At 49.1% G+C, this 22,304-nt stretch overlaps 8 protein-coding genes across 8 annotated transcripts; 4 read left to right on the forward strand and 4 right to left on the reverse strand.

Annotated features, from left to right (window-relative positions):
- Positions 1 to 3,398: 3,398 nt before the first annotated feature.
- Positions 3,399 to 5,426, forward strand: BKA55DRAFT_504976 (TLC domain-containing protein; the record flags this gene model as incomplete). Its single annotated transcript, XM_046187150.1, has 4 exons — positions 3,399 to 3,753; positions 4,115 to 4,428; positions 4,482 to 4,769; positions 4,818 to 5,426. The coding sequence occupies 4 exons, from the start codon at positions 3,399 to 3,401 to the stop codon at positions 5,424 to 5,426; spliced, it is 1,566 nt and encodes a 521-aa protein (XP_046053084.1).
- Positions 5,427 to 5,859: 433 nt separating this feature from the next.
- On the reverse strand, positions 5,860 to 7,836 carry BKA55DRAFT_504673 (uncharacterized protein; the record flags this gene model as incomplete). The annotated part of the gene is made up of 2 exons (XM_046187113.1): positions 5,860 to 7,659; positions 7,714 to 7,836. 2 exons carry the CDS (start codon positions 7,834 to 7,836, stop codon positions 5,860 to 5,862), a joined length of 1,923 nt encoding a protein of 640 aa, XP_046053085.1.
- A 1,113-nt stretch (positions 7,837 to 8,949) lies between these two features.
- Positions 8,950 to 10,170, reverse strand: BKA55DRAFT_686787 (nucleotide-diphospho-sugar transferase; the record flags this gene model as incomplete). Its single annotated transcript, XM_046198977.1, has 2 exons — positions 8,950 to 9,044; positions 9,096 to 10,170. 2 exons carry the CDS (start codon positions 10,168 to 10,170, stop codon positions 8,950 to 8,952), a joined length of 1,170 nt encoding a protein of 389 aa, XP_046053086.1.
- A 4,839-nt stretch (positions 10,171 to 15,009) lies between these two features.
- BKA55DRAFT_536220 (uncharacterized protein) lies at positions 15,010 to 16,046 on the forward strand (the record flags this gene model as incomplete). The annotated part of the gene is made up of 4 exons (XM_046189798.1): positions 15,010 to 15,284; positions 15,361 to 15,565; positions 15,677 to 15,774; positions 15,806 to 16,046. The coding sequence occupies 4 exons, from the start codon at positions 15,010 to 15,012 to the stop codon at positions 16,044 to 16,046; spliced, it is 819 nt and encodes a 272-aa protein (XP_046053087.1).
- A 932-nt stretch (positions 16,047 to 16,978) lies between these two features.
- BKA55DRAFT_536221 (Rpp20 subunit of nuclear RNase MRP and P-domain-containing protein) lies at positions 16,979 to 17,532 on the reverse strand (the record flags this gene model as incomplete). The annotated part of the gene is made up of 2 exons (XM_046189799.1): positions 16,979 to 17,409; positions 17,457 to 17,532. 2 exons carry the CDS (start codon positions 17,530 to 17,532, stop codon positions 16,979 to 16,981), a joined length of 507 nt encoding a protein of 168 aa, XP_046053088.1.
- A 682-nt stretch (positions 17,533 to 18,214) lies between these two features.
- BKA55DRAFT_591392 (RAVE subunit 2/Rogdi) lies at positions 18,215 to 19,324 on the forward strand (the record flags this gene model as incomplete). The annotated part of the gene is made up of 3 exons (XM_046195236.1): positions 18,215 to 18,280; positions 18,355 to 18,540; positions 18,656 to 19,324. 3 exons carry the CDS (start codon positions 18,215 to 18,217, stop codon positions 19,322 to 19,324), a joined length of 921 nt encoding a protein of 306 aa, XP_046053089.1.
- A 429-nt stretch (positions 19,325 to 19,753) lies between these two features.
- Positions 19,754 to 20,870, reverse strand: BKA55DRAFT_686791 (uncharacterized protein; the record flags this gene model as incomplete). The annotated part of the gene is made up of 2 exons (XM_046198978.1): positions 19,754 to 20,238; positions 20,291 to 20,870. The coding sequence occupies 2 exons, from the start codon at positions 20,868 to 20,870 to the stop codon at positions 19,754 to 19,756; spliced, it is 1,065 nt and encodes a 354-aa protein (XP_046053090.1).
- A 968-nt stretch (positions 20,871 to 21,838) lies between these two features.
- On the forward strand, positions 21,839 to 22,257 carry BKA55DRAFT_686792 (ATPase, F0 complex, subunit J; the record flags this gene model as incomplete). Its single annotated transcript, XM_046198979.1, has 4 exons — positions 21,839 to 21,887; positions 21,953 to 21,982; positions 22,100 to 22,150; positions 22,202 to 22,257. 4 exons carry the CDS (start codon positions 21,839 to 21,841, stop codon positions 22,255 to 22,257), a joined length of 186 nt encoding a protein of 61 aa, XP_046053091.1.
- Positions 22,258 to 22,304: the final 47 nt, after the last annotated feature.

Consider the following 22,304-nt stretch of genomic DNA (forward strand, 5'->3'; position numbering starts at 1 on the left):
GGAACTCTCAACTTATCACCCCGTTTGTAAGTTTTAATGATTGGCGCAGCAAAGAAGGCATGATGCCCTTTTTTATCAGCTTGTATGCAACGAGACACCTCTTTAAATATTCTGTGCCGTCTGATGAGAATGGGTGCAAACATTCATGATCTTTCGAACAGCGGCCTATACAGCTGTGGGCACGACATAGCTCATTCTCGTTTGATAGCAACGAGTAAGCGTGTGCTATTTTATGACCGCTTATGTACTCGTCATGGCTTCGAAAAGCTTTGGAAAGGAAAAAGAAGACGAATGTCCATACTGGGATGACAAACCCTGGCCATCTTCAAAGCACCGAAGAAGATACAGCTATGATGACTCAAACTTCACAGGCTGCTATGTTTCAGACGTCGAAATTTCAGAAGATGAAGATGAGACGGAAAAGTTCGGCTCTGAAGATGACGACGGCGGGGTGGTGTTATGATTACCAGCAATCGACGTATCGCCATTCTTTGAGCCATCTCAACTACTTACCTAGGATAGGCAGTGCAACATTCGAGTTTCCCAACTAAGATCATAGAATTAAGAAAATCACTTAACTGTAGTAAACTAGCAAAAGTTTTGGCTATTGTTTGCCTTAAGTTTTAGACTTCAAAGTATGGAAGCTTCTACCTCATTCTTATAACGGCCACCCGGGCTGAAGGTAGGTTTGTGAGGTAACTGCAATGGCACGCAAACTGAAGACTATGAACTCAACAAATAGCAATTATCAGTGTATGTTGAAGTAACCAATTACAAGTTTGATCAAAAGTAGTCAGCGGATGGATTGCGGGGTGAACGACTCCGACGCCGATTTTCATATCGACCTTTATAGAAACATGCCAGCATGTCACGGCCAACAAGCGATCTGCAGCTTAATTTGGCTGGCTAGATATGCATATGTGGAGGATTGCTCCGCAAGATTGCAGCTTTATGTAGAAGTCGTTCGAGCTGTAGTCGGTAAATGAAACATAGATTAGATCACGAGCCTTTACTGTCATAGAGCGGTTAATAGAAGTAAGCACTGGGCTCTGAAAAGATACGTTGTAGATTATCTGTATCAGCTATACCTCAACTGCGGGTAAACAAAGCTGGAAGAACTTTGGTTGATTGCGTCAAGAGGGGCATGCAAGATAACTTGAAACAATACCCATTGACCCGTCTCGTGTTGAAAAGACGGTGGAGGAGATCGCTTCGACAGTGGATCGAGATGTTGACATTTCAAGAGGTTTAAATAAGCTAACACTGCATGTGCATGATGGCTGCGTCAACGTTCCAAGAAGCTCTCTTCTTCGTTACTGACTCGAACTGGAAATCTTTGAATAGAAGTGACAAGGGCAGAGTTAAAAGAGTCAAATCATCCATCTCAATTTCAGCCCGTGCTTCCGTACCGAGGTTGCATGAGTCCACCACATGAATTGGCCAATCGATTCTGAGGAAATCATCATCAGCCCAGAAGATGCTGGTTCTGAAGCAGCCAACGGGCCCCATAGCGGGGGATAAGTCAATCAATGAGAGACCTGAACATGGGCCTTGCGGCGGCATTTCACCGGGTTCCATACAAGTTAACAACTTGACTTGCAGAAGCGTAGTGCGCATCTATATCACACGAGAATGACATCTTGGACGCATAAAATTTGGTGCCGTGCCTAATTATCGTTTTACTTTATCACTTTTCGCTTCCACATCTTCCCACCAAACTTAACCAATGCGAAAAACTAGGGTTTTACGGGAGCGAGCCGCCACTGGCCCGCATGTGGATGTAATTGGCACAAGGAAAAGGGGTAAACTCGGGTATTGAACCAAGAGAGATCTACGGTGCAGTTCTGACGGTCCTCGCCTCAGATTAGGTAGGGTGCTAGCCAAGCTAAAAGCTTAAGAAACCTTGGCTGTCAATGAGAGAACAAGATAGAGAGGGGCAGCTTGAATAAGGGGACGCGAGAATGGCCTCTTCCCATTGGTTTATTCTCCGTCTCAACGAAATGGAAAGCTTTGAGCAACGGTGGCTGGACCCCTTCCGTCCCCTGGAGCTAGGGCCATTCCATTTAGTCCAGGGCCATCTAGAATCTCGAAATTTCCTTGGAATGAGGCCTGGACAGGACAGACTGTGGTACCTTGGGTAGGTAGGTAGTATATAATTAATATTTGTTTGTTTCTACTGGTGGAGGGTGACATCCATCCACCTTATTCTTATTCGGAACGGAATTGCTCAAATGGATATGGATGTTCTGCTGATGCAGGGATGAGAGGAGGACAAGCGCGGGCTGCAGTGAATGATGTGCTGAAATATTGTTGATCAAAAGGAGAACCAAGGTGGTTGATTCATGGAACTGTCCTCTTGTCACTGCGGGGCAATAACACAGCACTTCTCATAGCTTCAATGAATACTCGTCTATCCAATTGGTGGTCGATTGGCTCTTGTTTCTCCTATTCTCGCCTGCAAAATAGGGTTTAACAGCAATACCTCCTCTATAAAACAATCTCAGATCAGATCCAGTGCCAATGCAGTCCAGCTGCACCTCTTCGCTCACCGCCTTCAAAATGCCCGCTGTGAGGTGGGGCACTTCTCCCTTAACAGCTCTGCAGAAGGTACGTACAGTGAAGGTGGACACCCTGGCACTGGCACTGGCACTGGAACTGGCCTGCCTACTCCCCGTAAAATACCCCCGCTACCATGGGTGTAGTGCAGTGCGCTACCCCCTACGAGCCTCTTTAGAGCCAGCCAGTTCTCAAGTTAATTCTCGGGGGTTCAAAATTCATCGGGATCCCATTCTCTCAGGTTCCTTTGGCTGCCCGATCCTTGAACTTTTCCTCCTCCCTTTCTCCTCTCCTCCTACTTTTTCTCCTCCTCCATACTCATTACCTTCAGGCATCGCATTTGCCATTCGCTGTGTTGAGTTTTGCTTGTTGAGATCGAAAGCCATTGGTAAACTCCAACGGCTTTTGCTCGACTTGACATCTGATTAGCTGCGCGCAACCTCGAAAAGCGAAAAGCGACAGGGAATCTTTGCTTAACTTTTTTTTGATTTGGATCTCGATTGAACCTTGCATCGTTATATCTTTCCACCGAAAGTTTCCTCCCCGCCTTGCGAGAATAATTCAGAGTTCAGGTGCATTGATTGATTTGATCTCTTCCAACGCAATCAACTCAACTCCCTGATCTCTTCCTCTCCCCCAAATTTCCATCTTTTTGTGGCCTCCGACTCCGACCCGCGGACCCCTCCCTCCTTCCGCCCACTCAGCAATAGCAGACAGCCACAGCTCAGCGCCTCTCTACCACAGGCCTGGTCTAAGATAAGACAAAGGACACAGCATCCTCTTACACGAGACGGAGCGAAAACTGCACGAGAATACATCATTTCTGCTACGGGCGCTCAATCATGAGCGGCGATCCAATCATGCAGGTCGAGGACAAGATCGTCCCCGGACCTTCTGTCACCAGCGCAGAGACAGCTGTAGAGGAGACGATCATTCGACAAGATGTAACTGTCATTACAACAGCAACAGACGAGGCTACGGGCCCCAATTCAGCCTTGAGCGGTACCGCCAATCCCACTTCACCAACCACTGCTGCCCCGCGACCACGACTCAAGAAGGACAACAGCACGCCCAACATGAACGGGCCACTCTACATGCAGACTGCCGGTAACAAAACAGTGCTTGTCCGCCGACTTAAGCGCAAGGAGGAGAGCACCTGGAAGCATCTCTCGCGCTGGTTTGTCGAGAACCAAATCGGTACGTTACTCTCTAACCTCCTCTTTTTTTGCCGATCATGGATTGCGAGCGAACGAGCGATGTTCGTGGGGGTGTCAACTGTCAAGGGTGTCAAGTCAAAAATCCAGACTTGTCCCTGGTTAATGACACTTTGGGAATAGGAGGGTGTCGCACTTGAGCAGCACCCCGCGTGGCACGGCATCCCTACAGTACCATCCCAGGCCTAAGGGTCCTTTCCTGCTACGCTACGCTACCTAAACGCCTCGCTCCCATGACTTGACAGGTTGATCGCCTGCTGGTGTGCGTCCGTGTGTGTGTGCACTGATTTGGCCATTTTATCTTGTATTGCTGAACTCAAGCTGACATCGGGTTTCCATTTTAGGCCTCTCTTTTAACCTCCTCGCTCTCATCTTCCTCGCCCAGACTTTCATCCCCAAAGCTCGAGAACACACCCACAAATTCTTCCACCTCAGCTACTACAACTCTCAATCTGGCCAGTATCGCGTCGGTTACGATGATGCCTATTTCATCACCTTCTGCATTATTCTCTTTACCGGTCTTCGCGCCGCCACCATGGAATACGTTCTTGCACCCATTGGTCGACTTCAGGGCATCAGCAACCGCAAGAACCTGACCCGATTTAGCGAGCAAGCTTGGCTCATGGTGTACTATACTGTTTTCTGGCCCTGGGGAGTAGTAAGTTTGATACTGCTCAAAAATGTGAGAAACATGCGCTGACATCTGTATAGTACATTTACTGCACTTCGCCTCACTATATGAGCATGGAGAATCTCTGGACCGACTGGCCCAACCGCGAGCTCGATGGACTCATGAAGGCCTATCTCCTCTGCCAGTGGGCTTTCTGGCTGCAGCAGATGATTGTCATTAACATTGAGGAGCGCCGTAAGGACCATTGGCAGATGTTTACTCATCACATTGTCACCACCGCTCTTATCTTCGCCTGCTACACTTACCACCACACCCGTGTCGGTAACTTCATCCTGGTTATCATGGACGTTGTTGATCTGTTCCTCCCTGTAAGTTGCCTTGCATTGCTTATCAGCCGACCTGCTAATTCAGTTCAGCTCGCCAAGTGTCTTAAGTATTGCGGCTTCAAAAAAGTCTGCGATGTCATGTTTGGCCTCTTCGTTGTTTCGTGGTTCTTTGCCCGCCACGTCTTGTACATCGCGGTCTGCTGGTCCATCTACGCAGACACTCCCCGAATCATGCCCACTGGTTGCTTCAAGGGGAACAACGAGAATATGGTCGGTCCCATCGACCCTCCAGCTGGCTGGAAATATCTGGTCGACCCTTTCATCAACTCTGAAGGCCTTGTCTGTTATAATGAGACCATAAAGTGGAGTTTCCTTGCTCCCCTACTCTTCCTACAAGTCATCACCATCGGCTGGTTTACCATGATCGTTCGCGTTATTATCAAGGTCCTCAAGGGAGGCGATGCTGAAGATGTCCGAAGTGACGATGAGGGTGGCGAAGAGGAGGAGGAAGAGGAGTTTGTTTACGAAGAGGCACAGCCCTTGGAGGAGGAAGTTGGCGTCGAAGAGCTCGACCTCCGAAACTGGGAGCGTCGATCAGGCGTTAAGAAACAAGCCAGCAGCTCAGGAGTCAGCCTCCCCGGCCACAGTGATCGAAAGGAGTTGCTAGGTCGTATTGGCTGCGAGAAGCAGGTCGACTAGACGAAGCTATGGGCTGGGAGTTTAATGGCATTTTTCTCGTTCCACATCCGAGTGATGCTCACATTTTTGAACCTTTTTTCCACTTTTATGTTTTGGGCTTGCATTTTTCGAGGGGATATCTTGCCCTCTGTCTTGATCATAACGACTTGGTAGATGGGAGCTAACGAAAAACAACCGAGGCCAGGAACCTCGTAGGGTCTGCATTGGAGAGCTCCGCTAAAGAATAGACGGCCGCCATTAGAGACGACGATTGCTTCTTTGCAATGAAGACCAAAAAAAAGTTCTTTTTTTTGACGATTTCTAAAGGGCTTTGGATGGGAACACTTGATCATCTGTCTGCTTGGCTTTTCAAGAGAAGAAAAATAGCCCATTTGCGAATGATACCTCGATTATAACGCTGTCAATGCAATGAATTACTTTAATTGAAACTTTATCACTGCGCCGCCTTGTTGTCCTCATCACCTAATATTTCCTTCGCGTAGTCCTTTAACTTGTACTTCTGTACTTTTCCACTTGGTGTCTTGGGATATTCGTCGATCCAGAAAACATACTTGGGTACGAGATGCTTAGACAGCTTTGTCGCAACCCATTGTCTTAGCCCGTCTCTTGATAGAGTCCCTTGCTCTTCAGCGTTGGCTTTATCTATGGGTGCCTCCTCTGCATCTTGCATGTGATCTAGAGGTGTCCATCCTCGCGCGGGGATAACGAATGCAGCGACTGCTTCGCCATATCGCTCGTCAGGGACTCCCACGACACTAGCTTCTCGTACGCCTTCATGAGTCAGAAGGCAGTCCTCCACTTCTAGAGGATGGATGTTCTCTCCACCACGGATGATGAGGTCCTTGATCCGACCAGTGATCTGCACATAGCCTTGTTCGTCCATCTCAGCTTCGTCACCAGAGTACATCCATATTGTTCCGTCTTCTGGATCCGGTTTGCGGACCTCAGCTGTTCGCGCCTCATCGCCATGGTAGCCCTCCATGACGAGATAACCTGCTGCGGCAAGCTCGCCCCGTTCTCCAATGGGAAGAATTTTGCTGTGATCGAGAGGATCAACAATCTTGACACCTGTGTGAGGCATGACGCGGCCTATGGATGAAGTTCGTTTTTCAAAAGGATCTGAGGGGCTGGTCATGCAGCTCACGGGTGCTGTCTCGGTCTGGCCATAGCAGATAACTAGGTCTTGGAGACCAAGGCGCTCGTATAAAGTGTTCATGAGAGAGGGAGGCACGCTGCTGCCAGCAGCAATGCCCTTGCGTAGGTGACGAGGTGGTTGGGAGACGACATTGCCTCTGTCAAGAGCCTCGAGAACAGCAACGAACATGGTATTCACACCATAAAGACCCGTAGCTTCATGGTCAACACACATGCGAAGAGTAGCGTCAGGATCAAAGGCAGGACTGGGGAAGAGAATGCCAGCGCCCGTCGTAGCCGTAGCCATGTATCCCAACACACAGCCAAAGCAGTGAAATAGCGGAGGGGGGACCACGATACGGTCATCAGCATGAAGACCCATTCGGTGTGCTATCAAAGCACCGTTGTTGAGGATTGCGCGATGTGAGAGCATCGCTGCTTTGGGGAGCGAAGTCGTGCCCGATGTGAATTGGATGTTGATGACATCGCTTGGTTTCAGAGGAGAATCCGGCTTTACTGTATGAACTGAGCCGTCAACTAGAGATTGGTAGGGAGTGTAAGCCCGGCAGGATTTGAGGTCGAATTTGATATCTGGGTGGCTCGCCAGGTTGTCTAGCACCACAACGTTACGCAAAGAGGGGACCGTCTCGCTCTGGATCTTGGATGCGGATACATCTCCCACAATGCTCTGGAGCAAGTGCTGGTTACTTCGGCCTCTTCCTGGCTTGTAAGCCAGATCTGTCACAGCACCGATAATGAGCGTTTCCACGGATAGATGCTTCAGCGCCGCTGCTACTTGTTGCTCGTTGAAGCCTGGGTTCAACGGTACGAGAATAGCACCAAGTTTGAAGCAGGCATATGTTAAAGCTGCGAATTCAGGGCCATTGCCGAGAGACACAGCCACGCAATCTCCCTTTCGTACGCCGAGTGAGGAGAGAGAATGTGCGAGGCTGTTGGATAACGAATCAAGGGCGTAGTATGTTAGTGTTGACTCATGGGAGTTAGGACCTGGAGAGCGAGCGATGACAGCTTCGCGATCTCCATGAGCTGAAACAACTGAGGCAAAATGTTCTGGGATTGTGCCATTATATAGAGGAGGCTGCAATGTGTTAGCAAAACTCTATGAGCGTATGAGTTGTTAAAGAGGCTGTACGTCTTTGGGACCCCATCGAATGCTTAAATTGGATGTAGCGAGTGTTCTCACTTGACATGTTCTGAGGATTGTTCTTGAGGATAGATGTGTTCGTCTCAAGCTCTGACGTATCACGGTCTGCATTGTGGAAGCTGTGATAATTCGTCTGGTGTGGATGTGGAGTTTAGAAGGTCTCTGTAGAACAAGGAGAGGCGGGTTATCAGTTTAATGTACAATTGGAAGGTGAGAGACATGTATACCGGCTCTGAGCTTGACTTATTGTGAGAGCTTCAGCCTTAGTAACGATGGATACTTTAGCCAGGCCCATGTACCTTGAGGCGTAGGATCCTCGGCTATCATCGCCACGACCTCCCTCTTTCCACTTCCACCGTCCTTCATCCTCTCCTGTTTTTGCTCCTTCCAGTTCCGTCAGCTCTCCACATTCTATTCACTACTACTGCCAACGGCAGCGGGAGTGGGAGTCCGAACCCCTCAGCGGCTCAACAGAATAAACCAATCACGTATCGTCTTTTCCACTGAAACCTGGGGAAATGCGGGGGCGGTTCGAATGCCGTCCTTTTTCCCTTCCAACAGTAGCAGCCCATCAATTCAGCTTCTAGACCGCGGAAACAACGGCTATATTTGAGCCGGGAACCCAATTCGAATAGGTATTCGCTGTTTCCCGTTGACTCGCAGCAGGAGCGTAACATTGAAACATCCGGTCCGAGTCCCGTTGTTATGACTAAGTACCTTGAATATCACATGCCGCAACTACAAATACAAAGTTTTTGAACAGATCTGGCTCTTTCAACGTTCGGTGAAATTGCATGGTATATGCTTGTTCGCTTCATCCTTCAATCGACAATCCTGAGAAACTCCTTTCTCCTTCGAAGTCCACGAGACATGTGGTTGCCTACAAGCGGGCGACGATACGATAAAACAAGATCAAGAAAACAAATCTATCCCAAAGCGCAACAAATGACTTTCCTAGCAATGTCTTTCATACACAAAATAGAGTCTAGTACCGTTCCCCTCAAACTTTTTTATATCTCTTCCATCGCAATGCAACTGCCAGAGTTTGATAGACCTCTGACTTGAACAACAGCTAATGCGGAAACCAGCCCAGAAACGGACACGAGTGTGTCATTAGAAAAGAGTAAAGAGTAGCAGCTGAAATATACAGGTTCGAGAAGTAAATCTTCATAGTCGTTGCTAAACATTAGGTATCGTGGTTGTGGTTCGCTTCGGATTATAATGTTATTGCAAGGGTGCTTGGGGTGCCTGAGGCGCCTGTTGTCCCTCTTGTTGCTGTTGCTCGCCCATGTGACGCTCGCTTTCAGGTTTCCATGTTCCTATTTTCTGTTAGTAACTGTTGACCCCTAACAAACAGGGAGATTCATTACCTTCAAAGTCGTGTTTGACGAAAGCCATTGGGTCGTCAGGCTCCTTTGCGCCCATCTGTCCCACTCCAGGTGAGAAGCTTGTGATGGGCAACACAACCACATCTCCCACTCGCTTACTCGTCTCCATACCAGTAAAGTTCTTGTAATCGATCGTGCCCTTGCTTTGTGACATGTCAAAGAACCTCGGATCATTGAAGTACTCCATGATAGCATCTGTCCATACAGCAGGGCCAGTAAACTCAACAACGTTTCTGTCGACGAACTTTTCTAGCTTGCCTTGACTCTTCAATTCTAATGTCTTCTTGGTAATGCGTGTGATAATATCGCGAAGCACAGGGTGACCAGGCTTGGCCTGTATCGTCCACTGACAGAACTGGATACGACGACTGTACCACTGAGCCCAGTCGGGGCGATCAGGGTCTGCTTCAATGCCAATAACCAGACCAATAGTATCGCGAGGGATCTGTTCAGGCAACCATTTCACCGAACTTTGAATTGCATAAGTATCGATATCAGAGTAGATGCCGCCTCGAGCGAAGAGAATTAGATAACGGAAGAAGTCGGCCTTCAGAACGGGCATGGGGAGACTTCGGTAGGCCTCAACGACTTCGGGAACGGTGGCGTAGAGTAAGCGAATCAGGTTGATGGCGACGTCGTCGGTGATGACTTCATGAACAAAACCAGGGTGCTCCTCTCTCCAAGAAGCATGATGGTCCTTGAACTGGAAATCACCTTGATCAGGACTTTGCTTCCACGTTTGCCAGATGTAGGCTGGAAACTTGGTCGCAACATCATAAGGATATGCGTATTCGAGCTTCTCCAGGATTGACATGCCCGACATGTCAATGCGAGGCCGCGTGCGACGCTCCTTTACTTCCATCTCCTTTTGTTCCTCGGGTGGTGGTGACACGGCTTGGTTCGAGGCAGGGGCATCGTTCTTGCTTGTATCGGCGGCGGTAGCAGCAGCATCTTTGGCAGCTGGGACGACAGGTGTCGTTGTGTGAGACCGTGTAAGGAGGAAGAAGACAGTGAGGATGAAAACCGCTGCCACGATGGCACGGCGAGAGTTGAGCATGGCGGCGACGGTTACGAGGCGACTGTGATATCGAAACGCCAGGTATGTACGAAGTCGCAGTCTTTTTTGGAAATTCGTCGATAAGGAGCGATGCCCAGGATAAGGGACAGGGGTAGGAAGCGAAGGTCGAGAAACGAAAGGACTGTGCTATAATAGCATAGAAAAGCGAGCGTGGCCAGGCAAAAGCCAGTATCAAGAAGGGAACAAATAGCAGCTGAATGGGACAGAAGAAGAAGTTTTAAAAATGTATGTCGGCCAAATAACTCGATCGCAGTGGACAACAGTCAAATTGAGGCGAGCGAGGGATGAATCCCCAAAGCCAGGGGCCCGCAGTTGGAGACGGTGGAGCTGACACCGAACTAACTTAACAATCGCAGCGAACAAGTCAAGTAACTGGATGGACCCTGGACAAATTGAGGTCGCGGCGCAATCCAATTATTTCGGTATGCTACAGTAGCTGTGCAGTAAGCTCACCAACGGCGCGGTCGCAAAGCGGAGCAGCCGATATGCTGGGAGTAGATTCGGCCAATAAGCAGCGAGGTGAAGATGAATTGAAAGTGAAAGAGGAACCGGCCTTTATCTGCTCATGGATTGGTATCAGGAACTTTAGGCTCGATGCGGTAGGTATTAAGGAGAATAGAATTAAACAGGTGCAAAATGGGTTTGTTTGATGAGGGTTTGAAGAGAGGATTATATTCGAAAGATGGAAAGGCAAGTTAAGCCTCCACTCGTCGTCAATTACGTGGAACGTGGAGAGATCCTTACTGGATACCATGCCTTGCGACGGAAGAAGGCACGGAGTACGCGGCTATCTTTTCCTCACGTTTTCGGTTTTCGGTTTTCCACATGGGATCCAGGAGCTAAGATGGGACGAGGAAGGTGCCTTGACTTGGATGACAGCAAGCACAGCCAGCGCCAGAGGTTACGATTGATGGAAGTGACACGGGCGGCCCGCTTTCGTGCGCTTGATTAACAAGTCTCCTTGAAGACAAGTTACCCCTGAAACTTGATGATACTGTGATCAGTAACTTGCTATGGTGGATGAATCTGTAAGGAGTAACCGTCTGGAAGAAGCCGTTTCTTGTGAGAGGACACCGCTGTAACATGCGCAGCCACAGGGGCTAACGTGCAATAGCGAGTAAGGTCCTCGACGCCTCCTGATCAATACGGATTTAAGAGAAAAATGATATAGCAACGAGGCTATCATCGCCAAGAAATTGTGAGATAAACAAACCAGACTTCAACAGAATCCATCCTTGTCCATCGAATCAAACAAGTTTGCCCTAATCACAATTTTGACACCGCAATGCGCCCCCCCAACCCATTTGGTCCAATTGAGATCTACCCTCATCTCGATCCAGATATGTTACCTGGACGGTTCGCTGACGGCACAAGGTGCAACAATGGTGCAATAACTTCACTTGCCAGACCGAGCTAGACTGCCACAGACAGAAGATCAAACCCGTCAGGAGTGCGGCCTGCCGTTTGCCGGACTGTGTGCATATATCCTGGATCGCAATTCGTCTCACCAAGTGACGCATCTTGTTGATCGCGAAATACAGTGCCACTTTCGAATAAGGTTGCAGAACAAGCCTTTTCTAGCGTTACGTTGGAGATTTCGAAACAGGCGAGGGCAGGGGTTGTCCGTGGAGCATCTCTGTTACAGCCTCTCAGTCGCTGCTTCGAATCCTGTTACAATGGAACCAGCTTGCGTGTCGGCGATCAAAGGACCACGATCATCGTGAAAAGAGCGGAGACTGTTTTTAAGGGGTCCAGATAACCCCCCCCCTGAGGGACGGAAAAATGAACGCTTTTCGTCATGAGCGAACCAGGAAATATTTGGCTTTCGACATGGGTATACAACGTGATTTGGCGACCGTTCCTGAATCTTGCGAGCGGTAAAACCTAATTGCACCTCACGAAGCAGTTTGTGTTTCGCATAGGTGAGCAAACATCTGACAAAGTTCTCATCTCGGTCTCAAGTGCCGAGCTCCTCCGTTTTATTCCTTGCAGAGACTCGGCACATGGCAGAAAAGGTGGTATTGTTTCTGCCAAAATATTGAAGAGGCATAGCTCTAGACATAGTAGCCTCTGTTTGTGGTCTGTTGTTGTGATAGGCAAGGTTGAGATACGAATTGGAATGATGCCAGAAAAGCCAAGCTCGACTTCAGTACTTCATGCCGGCAAGCCGTAGCCAAACGTCATATTATCAGTGAATAGGATTGTATCTTCCCAGCGAGACATTGCATTGCCGGAACCTATGATTACAATGTCGTCCGAGGTTGTTGGTAAACATTGCTTTTCCATTGTTGCTAAGCATAACATCTTGTGATCTGTAGAAATGATCTTTACTGACTGTGTCTGGCCAGCTCGGACTTACTGTAAATTATAATTACATATCCATGGTGCTCGTAGGATCTATAGAATAGCCTCAGCCCAAATCCATGTGCAGCTCAATTTAAACACCGATGCTTGCTGACGAAGCACTAAATCCGCCGGTGCTTGTTCAGCAACTCCATGGGCAGTATCCTTAGACGCGCGCAGAAACAATTCCACATCCCAACAATTCTTGTTTGTTGATCAGCTTTTCAGATCAAAGTCAATTCTTTGCCCGGGATTAAATCGTTATCCACGGCGAACTCTTTACGAATCCGAAAATTTGGTTACAAGATTGCCGAGGTGGTAGGTTCGGTATCAAAATCATGTTCTTGACAAGCCATGTATACGCCTATGACAGGACACGACATAGGGCGCGCGCGGTAATAAACGCCCTATTTGTCTTGGTGTTCTAGGTGGTTTTAGTATCATGGATCTTAGCTTTCCGAAAGTTAGCGGCCCATATGACCCGTTCTTGTTAAATCCGTATGTTGAACATAGCTGTGAATCGGTATGAACTCTGGTTTCTGGTGGTTTCGGAATTCAAGATCTTAGGTCAAGTGGCATTCCGTTTTCCTTTCCGTCTGCAGCTCGACGTAAGTTAGCCCTCTACATTGAATTGGATGTCACCCTTGATGGAGGGGAAGCTTTTTCTTGGCACAGAGTAATCATGATGACCCCAGCCATGAGAGGTCGAAAGCGAGCTTCCCGCCCCCATTTTCGAAGAATGTTGTACGACATAGAGCTCGAGGAGCTCTGATCTGCATAATGTGTATGTTGACAACGTGCAGAGGTGCGTTATCGAGTGCTACCATGCGCAAACTGGTGGATGGACGTTTTGTTGTACACCAGGAGTAAGATATTCATAGAAACAAAACAAAACAAAACAAAACAAAACAAACCGATGCCGGCGGAATCGGCTGCAAGACCAATCCTCATGATGACGGATCCTACAGCCCTAGCAGCTGCATCATGATTTTATTCCTTTTTGGGTAATATTCCTGGACTTAACGTCCTTTCAATTTGTCAGCCCAGTATCTACCTCTAAGCTCCGGGTTCTGACACAACGGGCTTTGCTCTTTGACCGGCAGCCGCCACAACGAAGGGATTCAGATAAACGTTTAATGTATATTAGCAACAGCTTCCAAGAAATACCAATCTTGGCTGACTCTCTCAATGTCCACAGACAGAGTTTAATTGACTAATTATCGTCGTTCGCTTGCCACACCCCCGGCCTCTCGGTTGTTGTGGACAGTCCGAGGATGCCGAATGGAAAAGCCCCGCTCTTCGGCGGACTTTACACGGCTTAAGTCCCAGCGTCTGCATAATCAATAGGGCTCTTCGGCTCGGGTAGGCACTATTTGTAAAGCATTCAACTGCTGTGGATGGAACAGGAAATGTTTCCAAAGCCAGATTAACTCACCATGTCAAGATCTGGGGTCACATATAGGTGCATGTACTGGTACCTGTACCTCGAGGAATAGTTAGTGCACTAACTGCAAAACGAAAGCCTTCCGTCTTGTCGGGTCTGATTCTTAACATGATCTCCACCCGGATCGGCGATTAACCCACCTTTTCATGTCTTCGTCCGGGGCGCGCCCTCTAAAGCCGCGGATATAGTCTCCTGTACTGGTACAATTTGCTCTGTAATTGGACCCTGGACAGGTCAGCCACACCTGTAGGAGTTCTGCTTAGTAGTGAGTTGGAACTTTGGCCTCTCCCGCAAGCTACAGTACAACCGCAGGACTTGAGGCCTAAACCCGCCCATGGAATTTGGAGATTTGCAAGCATGACAAAACAGGCCAGAAGCCACGCCCTTGTTGGACTTGGTCGTACTGTAGTTGTAGCTGAAATGTAGTGTAGTTCAGTAGTTGCAGTACGCCCTACACGCCCCCCTAGCCTGAATTCTTACTTTTTACGGCATGCCATGGGTTGGATAATAATGGATGGATCTCGTTATCCGTTGTGTTGACCTCCATGTTTAAATGCCTTGGCTGATCCTATCCTGCCTTGCCCTGGCCTTCTTGTGTGTTTACAGTTCATCATTTTATCTCTAGTGTATTGACCTTATTATATCTTGCGAACACGATCTGACCAATATTCGAAATAATTAAGGCTCGACCATCATTATTAAACTTCGCCTTCGGGGTTCGGGGATTGCGACACTTATTGCATCCACAAACCGCTTACACAAGCCAAGCCAAGCCGACGGGACCATATAATAGTTGCCGCTCCCGCCATCAATCCGACTCGGTATCCGCGAGCAATAACGTTATATAAACCAACTCAACCGTCCTTTCACTTTTACAAGCCTCAAACGTTTCAATTATTCGACGATAGTACTCAGATGATATCATAAGGTCTCCAACATACCCGACTTCTCATATTGCGACATTAGATAGCCATAAGGCGTCTCATACAATACTCGCTTCAACTTCAACGCAGACACCAAGAAACTAAATCATGGCGACCGAAACCGACACTCTCTCATTCTCGTTACCCACGAGTACCGCCCCTACCGACGTTTCTGAATCTACATGCATGCCTCACTCGACTCCCTTTTGCCAACCCTCGGAATGCCCAGCACAGAACAAACCGGCCGAGTGGGATACAAGAATACCACCGCTGCAACCTACCGCGCAGTCACAAGATTCTGGATCAGGAAGTGGTTGTTTCAACGATGGGGGTCTTTTATATAGAGTTCAGGCTGAGCGTGAATGTCGAGAGGGACCTGGCAAGTAAGTTGGAGGGAATTTCTCAGAATACCGAATTTGATGGACGTTGAGTTGCTGACTATACTTTGGTATTGCTTAGAACCGTTGAAGAGGCTTGCCAACGCTCTCTGAACCACTTCCCATGCCCTGGACTCGCCTTTCCGATGCCAGCCCTCGATTTTGACTTTCGAATCGCTGTTCGTTTAAATCAAGAGGCTGTTCATGTTGACTCCGGCAACACCAAGGAGATCACTACCGTAGCAGCCGGAGTATGGTCCGGATCTTTTGGCCACGGCCGCGTCATTGTGCGTTTCCTTTTTTTCTTTTTTTCTTTTTCCACGCCCCCAACCCTTCTAGATTCTACGCTTTTATCCAATTCGTGACTGACTGAGGAGGATTTTATGTGTGGCGTATAGGCAGGCGGATATGATCTTGGCCAGGCACGCGGTTTTAGGCCCATGAGGCTTGTTGAGGGCGCCTTTGTCGTCCAGACAAGTGATGAACAGCCCGCGCTGTAAGTTTCATGGATTCTTATAAGTCACTAGATCTGGATTTAACTCATTCGTCAGACTTGAAATGCGCACTCGCGGTTCTCTTTCAGGACCTGCAGATGTTCTCGACACTCTATTAAGCCCTCGGGCCCCCAAGGATATTGACCCACGACGATATGGATTCCGCATGTTCGCGACGTTCAAAACATCCGACAAGCGTTACGCCGAAATCGTCAACTGTGGATTGTGGGTGGCCAGTGGTGCCTGGCGTGGCGAGCACTTGGTTATCGAGTAAGTCCTTTTTTGAGTCACAGTCCCCATCTTACAAGGGCGTGCCTAATCACGAGACGCAGTGCCTACCGTGTTACATAAAAATCTCCGTCACAAGCAAGCGAAAGATCCGAATGACTTGACAGAAACGACATTTTAGCATTGCATAAGGGATCCTGACTGGATAGCGGATCCCTCGGCGCACTACAGGAGTTGGTCTTTGACAGCCGAGTCAAATTTTGACCGGCTAGCAAATAGGAGGAAATGGACGGATGATGACGATGCATTGAGCGGCGTAGATATCTTGAGACTTTCCCATCTCTTTCTTAATCCTCATTTGGGCAGTGATGAACTGAATGTCCTGCCAAATCAAAACCAAATAACGTTATTTGACGCCAAGCTGACATTCCATCTCGATTTTGGTGTATGTAATTCCATGCAGTACCCACGCCGGACTCTTATTCGGACCATGATACACCGACGGTGTCATGAGAAAGGATTTCGGAGATATCATTATCAAGCAAAGAACATTCTCCTCCTTTGGCGGCTATTTTGGGCCAATTCTTCCCAGTCGGTCACACCAAACTTCTATTGCTTATTAGGACTATGCCCGAATGTCAGACGGCCTTTGATTTGGCTCTGATTGATTGATTCATAATCACTGTGTCTCGAGCTGACCCAAATCATCCGGGTCGGCGGCCCCCAAGCCCTTAACTCCTCGATCCTCGAAGTCAACTTAGATCTCGGTACTGTCAGATTGGCTTGTTTTGTGTGGCCGTGGTGCATACCCGCGCATTCCGACTCGGACGCCGTGGACTTTGTTCTCTGGAGAAAGTGTCAGCAAAACACAATGCTAATCCAGGATTTGCATGCACGGTTACTTGCCTCGTAGATCTGATGCAACACAGTTTTGCTGCCGTGTCCCTGAATCCTTATCGCCATGCCTGCGGACCTATCTCACTTGAGCTTAATCCGAACTTCCAGACAACTAAGCTTCCTCAGGCGACTCTGATCCTCCTCGTCTCCACCGGCCACCACATCATCCACGGTGCCGACGGTTCCTGTCGTGATCTCCACCTCGCAGTCTCCCTCCTGCTCAAACCAACTCGCGACGGCGAGGGTCTTCTCAATGGCTTTGCCCGTTCCAGTGAGTGTCACGACAGCACTATCCGCATCTCCACCGCTAGTTCGCTGCAGCGCCTCGACACGCGAATGTAAGGACGCGTGCTTTGGTGCTGCGCCAGTGGTCTTGAGTGAGGCGTCAAGTTGTTTACGGGCGCGTTTGACCACAGCCATGAATGGTGTCTTTGACGACACGTAGATGATGCGAGATTTGGATGATGCTGGAGGCTGGCGCCTGGTTAAGGGGCGTTTCTCGACACGGGCGCCTAGGAAGTGTTATTCGCTTGTTCGTAGTATTCTGTGAAGACCGTACCTTCTGAAATAGCAGGCAGCTTGTTCAAGGTGCCATATACCTTGTTTGGAACCTTGGAAACCTCCGTTGAAGCCATCTTGTCGTTTTTTAATGAGACTTGGCTGCCTGATACTGATCGGCAGATGAATCTTCAGAAGAACCTTTCAGGCAGGTATTCGAACAAGTCCTACTTCATAAATGCCAGGAGTCCTTCTTTGATGAATTGGTTGTTTCTAGCCACCTTAGTGTTCAAAGACGCCTGGATATCGATGATGCCTAGCGTGAGTAGAAGTTGAAGTGATGAGAAGAAGGCGGAAGTCTCATAAATGGAAATGAAGAGTAAAAGTCCTTTTAGATACGGGCACCCCCCACTACCTCGATACTTTCATAAATAGCGGCGAAAAACGACCTTCAACTTGATATCTTCTGGAAGAATTTGAAATAGATGTTGAGAACAATTTTTATAAGAGGTTAATAAACTTCATACCATTATGGCAAAATCTTCCATCCAAAGTAGAGGATGAGAGCGCCACAGATCTGTGGCGCTGCCCATGCAACCCAAAGGTAGCGTTTCTAGCGCAGCGGCCCGCTACAGACGCACCTTCAAGCTGCCGTCGGAGCTCACCTAGAGTCAATACTTTTTGGGCTACTCGTCCATCGCCAACTCGCTCCTAATCAGTATCAGTCCACCATCGACATAACCTCGTCGCCGCCATCTCCTCTCATGGCTGCCTACCTACCTCTCCCCGTAGTATCGACCAGCTAGGCACCTATACAAAATGTCCATTGCAATCTGGCCTCCCGTCTCGCCAGCCGAGCTCAGACTTAAAGCCTCCGAAACCCAGGTACTGCGACCTCATGCGACGAAGCGAAACGAGAGAAGTCAAGTCGAGACAACATGCTGATCTATTTTGACAAGGCGCGCGAACTCGATTGGATCGTCGGCGAAACACTCGAGGTCTGTCGCGATCTTAAACATGGCCTTGAGGACTGCTATGCGCTCCTCGCGCCTATCGATCCGGGCAGTACACTCGTCATGAGTACGCCGCGCAACGAAAAAGTAAAGGGCACACTCACCCGTGTCGGTACTCGTATTGTTAAAGGCGTAAGGCTGCCTGTTGAGCTCATGTTCCCCTGCATGCAGCTCCAGCCTCGTTCTGCAAGCTGACGTCCTCCGATCACAGACTATACATCTCCAGCTTCGAACAATACCCCCACAGACCTTCTCCCTATCGCAGTCTAACGCTATCCATATCCAAGGCCTCGATGCTCTACACGGCTACCTAAACCAGTCCATCGATCTCCTCGCTATTATCTTATCCAAACCACAAGACGCTAGTTCACTCGCCTCTACTCTCAGCATTCTTGCTGATTCTCTCTCCGATTCATCAGCTATTCTCAAAGGACCTCCTTTGACAGACTCCGATCCCGCTTGGCAGATGTGCTCATGTCCACCAGATCAGTTTGTGCCATCAATTGGGCCCAACCTCAGCTTTTATCTCGGTCTTCAAGAAAGCTGCATAATTCTGTGGCTACGTGCTCTAGAACCTGTTCATGCGCATGTTCATTTTGGCACCAAGCTCGGTCTAGCCTTTGGAACTGTACGTCGGCTGGAGCATGACGAGATGGACACCGTTTTCCGGTATAACACACAGGGGTCCAACATTGGCGGCTCGAAGCGGGGCAGTGCCCGCCATACCCCGGAGCCAGGATCGTCCGCTGCAGATGTGGATAGTGATGATATTCAGGAAGTGTATGTCCGGGAAAAGGTACGCGTCGAAAGCGCAGATCCGAGTCTCATATCCATTCAGTCCAAGCTTAGCTACCTCAGTCACATGCTTGGCCAAGCGCGAAGGAACATTGCTGAGGTCCTGAGTGTTGACTCTTAGAAGTGAGGGGAAAGGCCATGTGAGCAGCTTTGCATGTAAACTGATTGGATACCCTGGCGTTGAGGTGACAATGGATCTTATTGGGGGGGGTTTCACTCCCAAGTTTGTTTTGAATTATGGCTTCAAAGACGTTAAAATCGATATCACTGCATGCCGCCATGTTATGAATGCCGGTTCTTCAGTTTCAGATGAATTTGTAGAAATCTAGATAATACATCTGTCCATGCAATCCATAATCCACGTTCCATCGCTCCTCCGCTAAAACCGTAAAGACTCTTGACATAAAACAAAATGGACTATGCTGTGAAAACGCAAAGAGACAGCCTGTAATCTTGTACAGGAGGTATGTTCAGCCTGGATTTGACCAGGTGGGTGAGATGATCAGGATACTGTGGAGTAAGAGCGGCGGCGGTGTTGTCGCTTAGGCATTTATCGAACAGGAGACCAAGGCATAGGGACAAGAATCCTTGACTTCATGCTCTGGATAAGAGGCACTGTCTTGTGGACAGTGTCGCTCCAGCCCTCGACCTGCCAGCTCTGCTCACGGCGGCCACGGCGCTCCTCAAGATTGGCAAACTGCCATAGATGGTGGACTGTGTTAAGGTCACCAATCTGAACGAACCAAGCACCAACACCCTCCATAACCTCACGACGGGCTTTGAGACCTCGTCGCCAGTGTGTCTCCCACTCGAGCAGGTTACCGGGGTGCAATGTGTAAGAACGCAGCTCAAAGATACCGCCGAGCGATCGTGGGGGAGTGGTTGGCCAGAAAGAAAACTCTTGCATGAGAGAGATGTTCTTGGAGTTGATCAGGCCCTTTAGCTTGTTGTCAAAGTCGGCAAATTCGGGGTGGTGAGTGATTGAGTATCGGGACTGGTGGTAACCTTCGTATTTTTGGTATTCCCAGATGTGGACTGTTACAGTGGTTAGTAGTTAGAGAGCATGGTAAAATAAACCACAACTTACCGAAGGTGTCACAATCGCCAACTTCTGTCCTCCAGCTTCCGACCAGGTTCACCTTGTTCTCGGGGGCGTTGGCCATCTTGGGATACCATTTTCCAACAAGATCGACATACTCATCAACCTTCTCAGGCTTGACTTCGTGAAGAACGATCGAATGGACGTACTTGCCACGGGCAAGAACTTGACTGAAGCTTGCTTCGAGCTGAGCATCGAGCTCACGACCCTCCTTGGTACCGTAAATGAGGTTTGTCAAAGGGCCCGCCTTACGGGCAGGCTCAGGCTCCTTCACCTCCTCAGAGCGTCCTACATGGTCATTCTGTGAGCCCTCGACCGAAGTGTGGAAAGGAACGTTAGCAGACTGCGGGTGAGAGGGCAACGAACTGGCTTCTCGCTTCTTCTGTGCCTCGACCAGGTGATCGCGGAATTCCTTCTGCTTCTGACTGAACTTATCGACCTCTGCGTGTGTAGGGTTGACATCTCCCAGCGAAGGTGTACGACCATTAAGGACAGCAGTCGAGCTCAAAGCTCGCACGCCTGCGTGAGGAGTGACGGCAGCGGCGCGTGCAAATTGGCGACTGAGCATTTTTGGGATGGTTGGAGCTTAGAGCTTTGGTTGCGGTGAGGAATGGAGATGTAAAGTCTCGAGGTGGATGGGGCGCAATTCGTGTCTAATAAAGCTGACACTGGCGCGGGCGCGGGGAGATTGCGGGCGATCTTCCAAATGACAACAACTTTAAAACGTCAAACGTTGGAGTTGTGCGGTTGTAGATCTTGGAGGGACCGAGACAGACAGGGGAGATGCTGAAAGGAGAAAATACACCGAGGAAACGGAAGCAGAAGGTCAGATGCGGCACAATTGGTGGCAATCAAATGCTGGGAGGGCACAGCAGAAGCGGGAAGGCAGGCGTTTAAGCGTCAAGGTGGTATCAAAGCACCTTTTGGTTGAGATTGCCCTGGCACTGGCAAACCTAAGGAGGAGGGCGAAGCTGGTGGACGATTGGGCAGCTGAGAGTTGGAGGGACGGAACGGCTTTCGGTTACACGCCCAGGAATGTATAATTCACCCCGCACTTATTGGGTGAGTTTTGGTTGTATTCAACGACGAGTATGACGAGTACAGACTCTATGAGCCTTTGAGAGATAAACAAGGACAAAATAGGCTGATTTGATTGAGGGAGACAGGAGTGATGAGATCAGATGGTTTATAGTACGTACACTCCCTTCTTAAAGCTGGAGCTTAGGGAGCTCTCTGATGATGTCACCCCAGCTTAGTCGTCACGTGTAAAAGCTTAGCGCGTCAAAGAATGCGGGGTTCGGTTGGGCCTGCTGTTCCTCAGCTCTGGCCAGGTACGTACTCATCTTACTCAGCAATTCTCAAACTCTCTGCCTTAGCCTCAAGGCACACAGAAAACCATCCGGGCTCGGCTTCGGCAGAACCCGCTCGGAGCTCTGTCTTTCGGAAAAAGGCTCGTTCTGTAGCAATCTCAATCTTGAAGCGATACAGTCCATCAAACCGAACCTACCTCCTACGATACCCACGAAATCCGTCATCATGTCTTGGCTCGGTGTTCAACCCCTCAAGAAGTTCAACGCTCCCTTCTGTACGTTCAATTGCGACTCGTCCGCCTGCGCCGACGTGAACGTATCCCGCTGACTCCTCTAATAGTGAAGCCTTACTGGCCCTTCTTCGCTGCCGGTACGTGAAATTACACAATTCGTCCGACGAAACGATTCTCTCCCGATCATATACCAGCGCCCCCGACTTCGATTGATCTTTCGATGAGTTTTGGACAGCAATTGATTCTTGATATAGGTGTTGTCATTGCCTACGGCGTCAACTCTGCCCAGTCCGCCATGATGAACTGTACGACCCCTATAAAGTGAGCACAGAGCGACGACTAATCAGATTTAACAGCTGCCGAGTGGAAGAACGACCCCCGCAACCCCAACGCCAAGTCTGGCGGTCACTAAGTTTGATGGAAAGGAAATGGGATTTCGTCCAGCTGGCACGCATAATC

Source organism: Fusarium redolens, assembly GCF_020744475.1.
Source record: "Fusarium redolens strain MPI-CAGE-AT-0023 chromosome Unknown BKA55scaffold_4, whole genome shotgun sequence".
In the NCBI taxonomy this organism is placed as follows: Eukaryota; Fungi; Ascomycota; class Sordariomycetes; order Hypocreales; family Nectriaceae; genus Fusarium; species Fusarium redolens.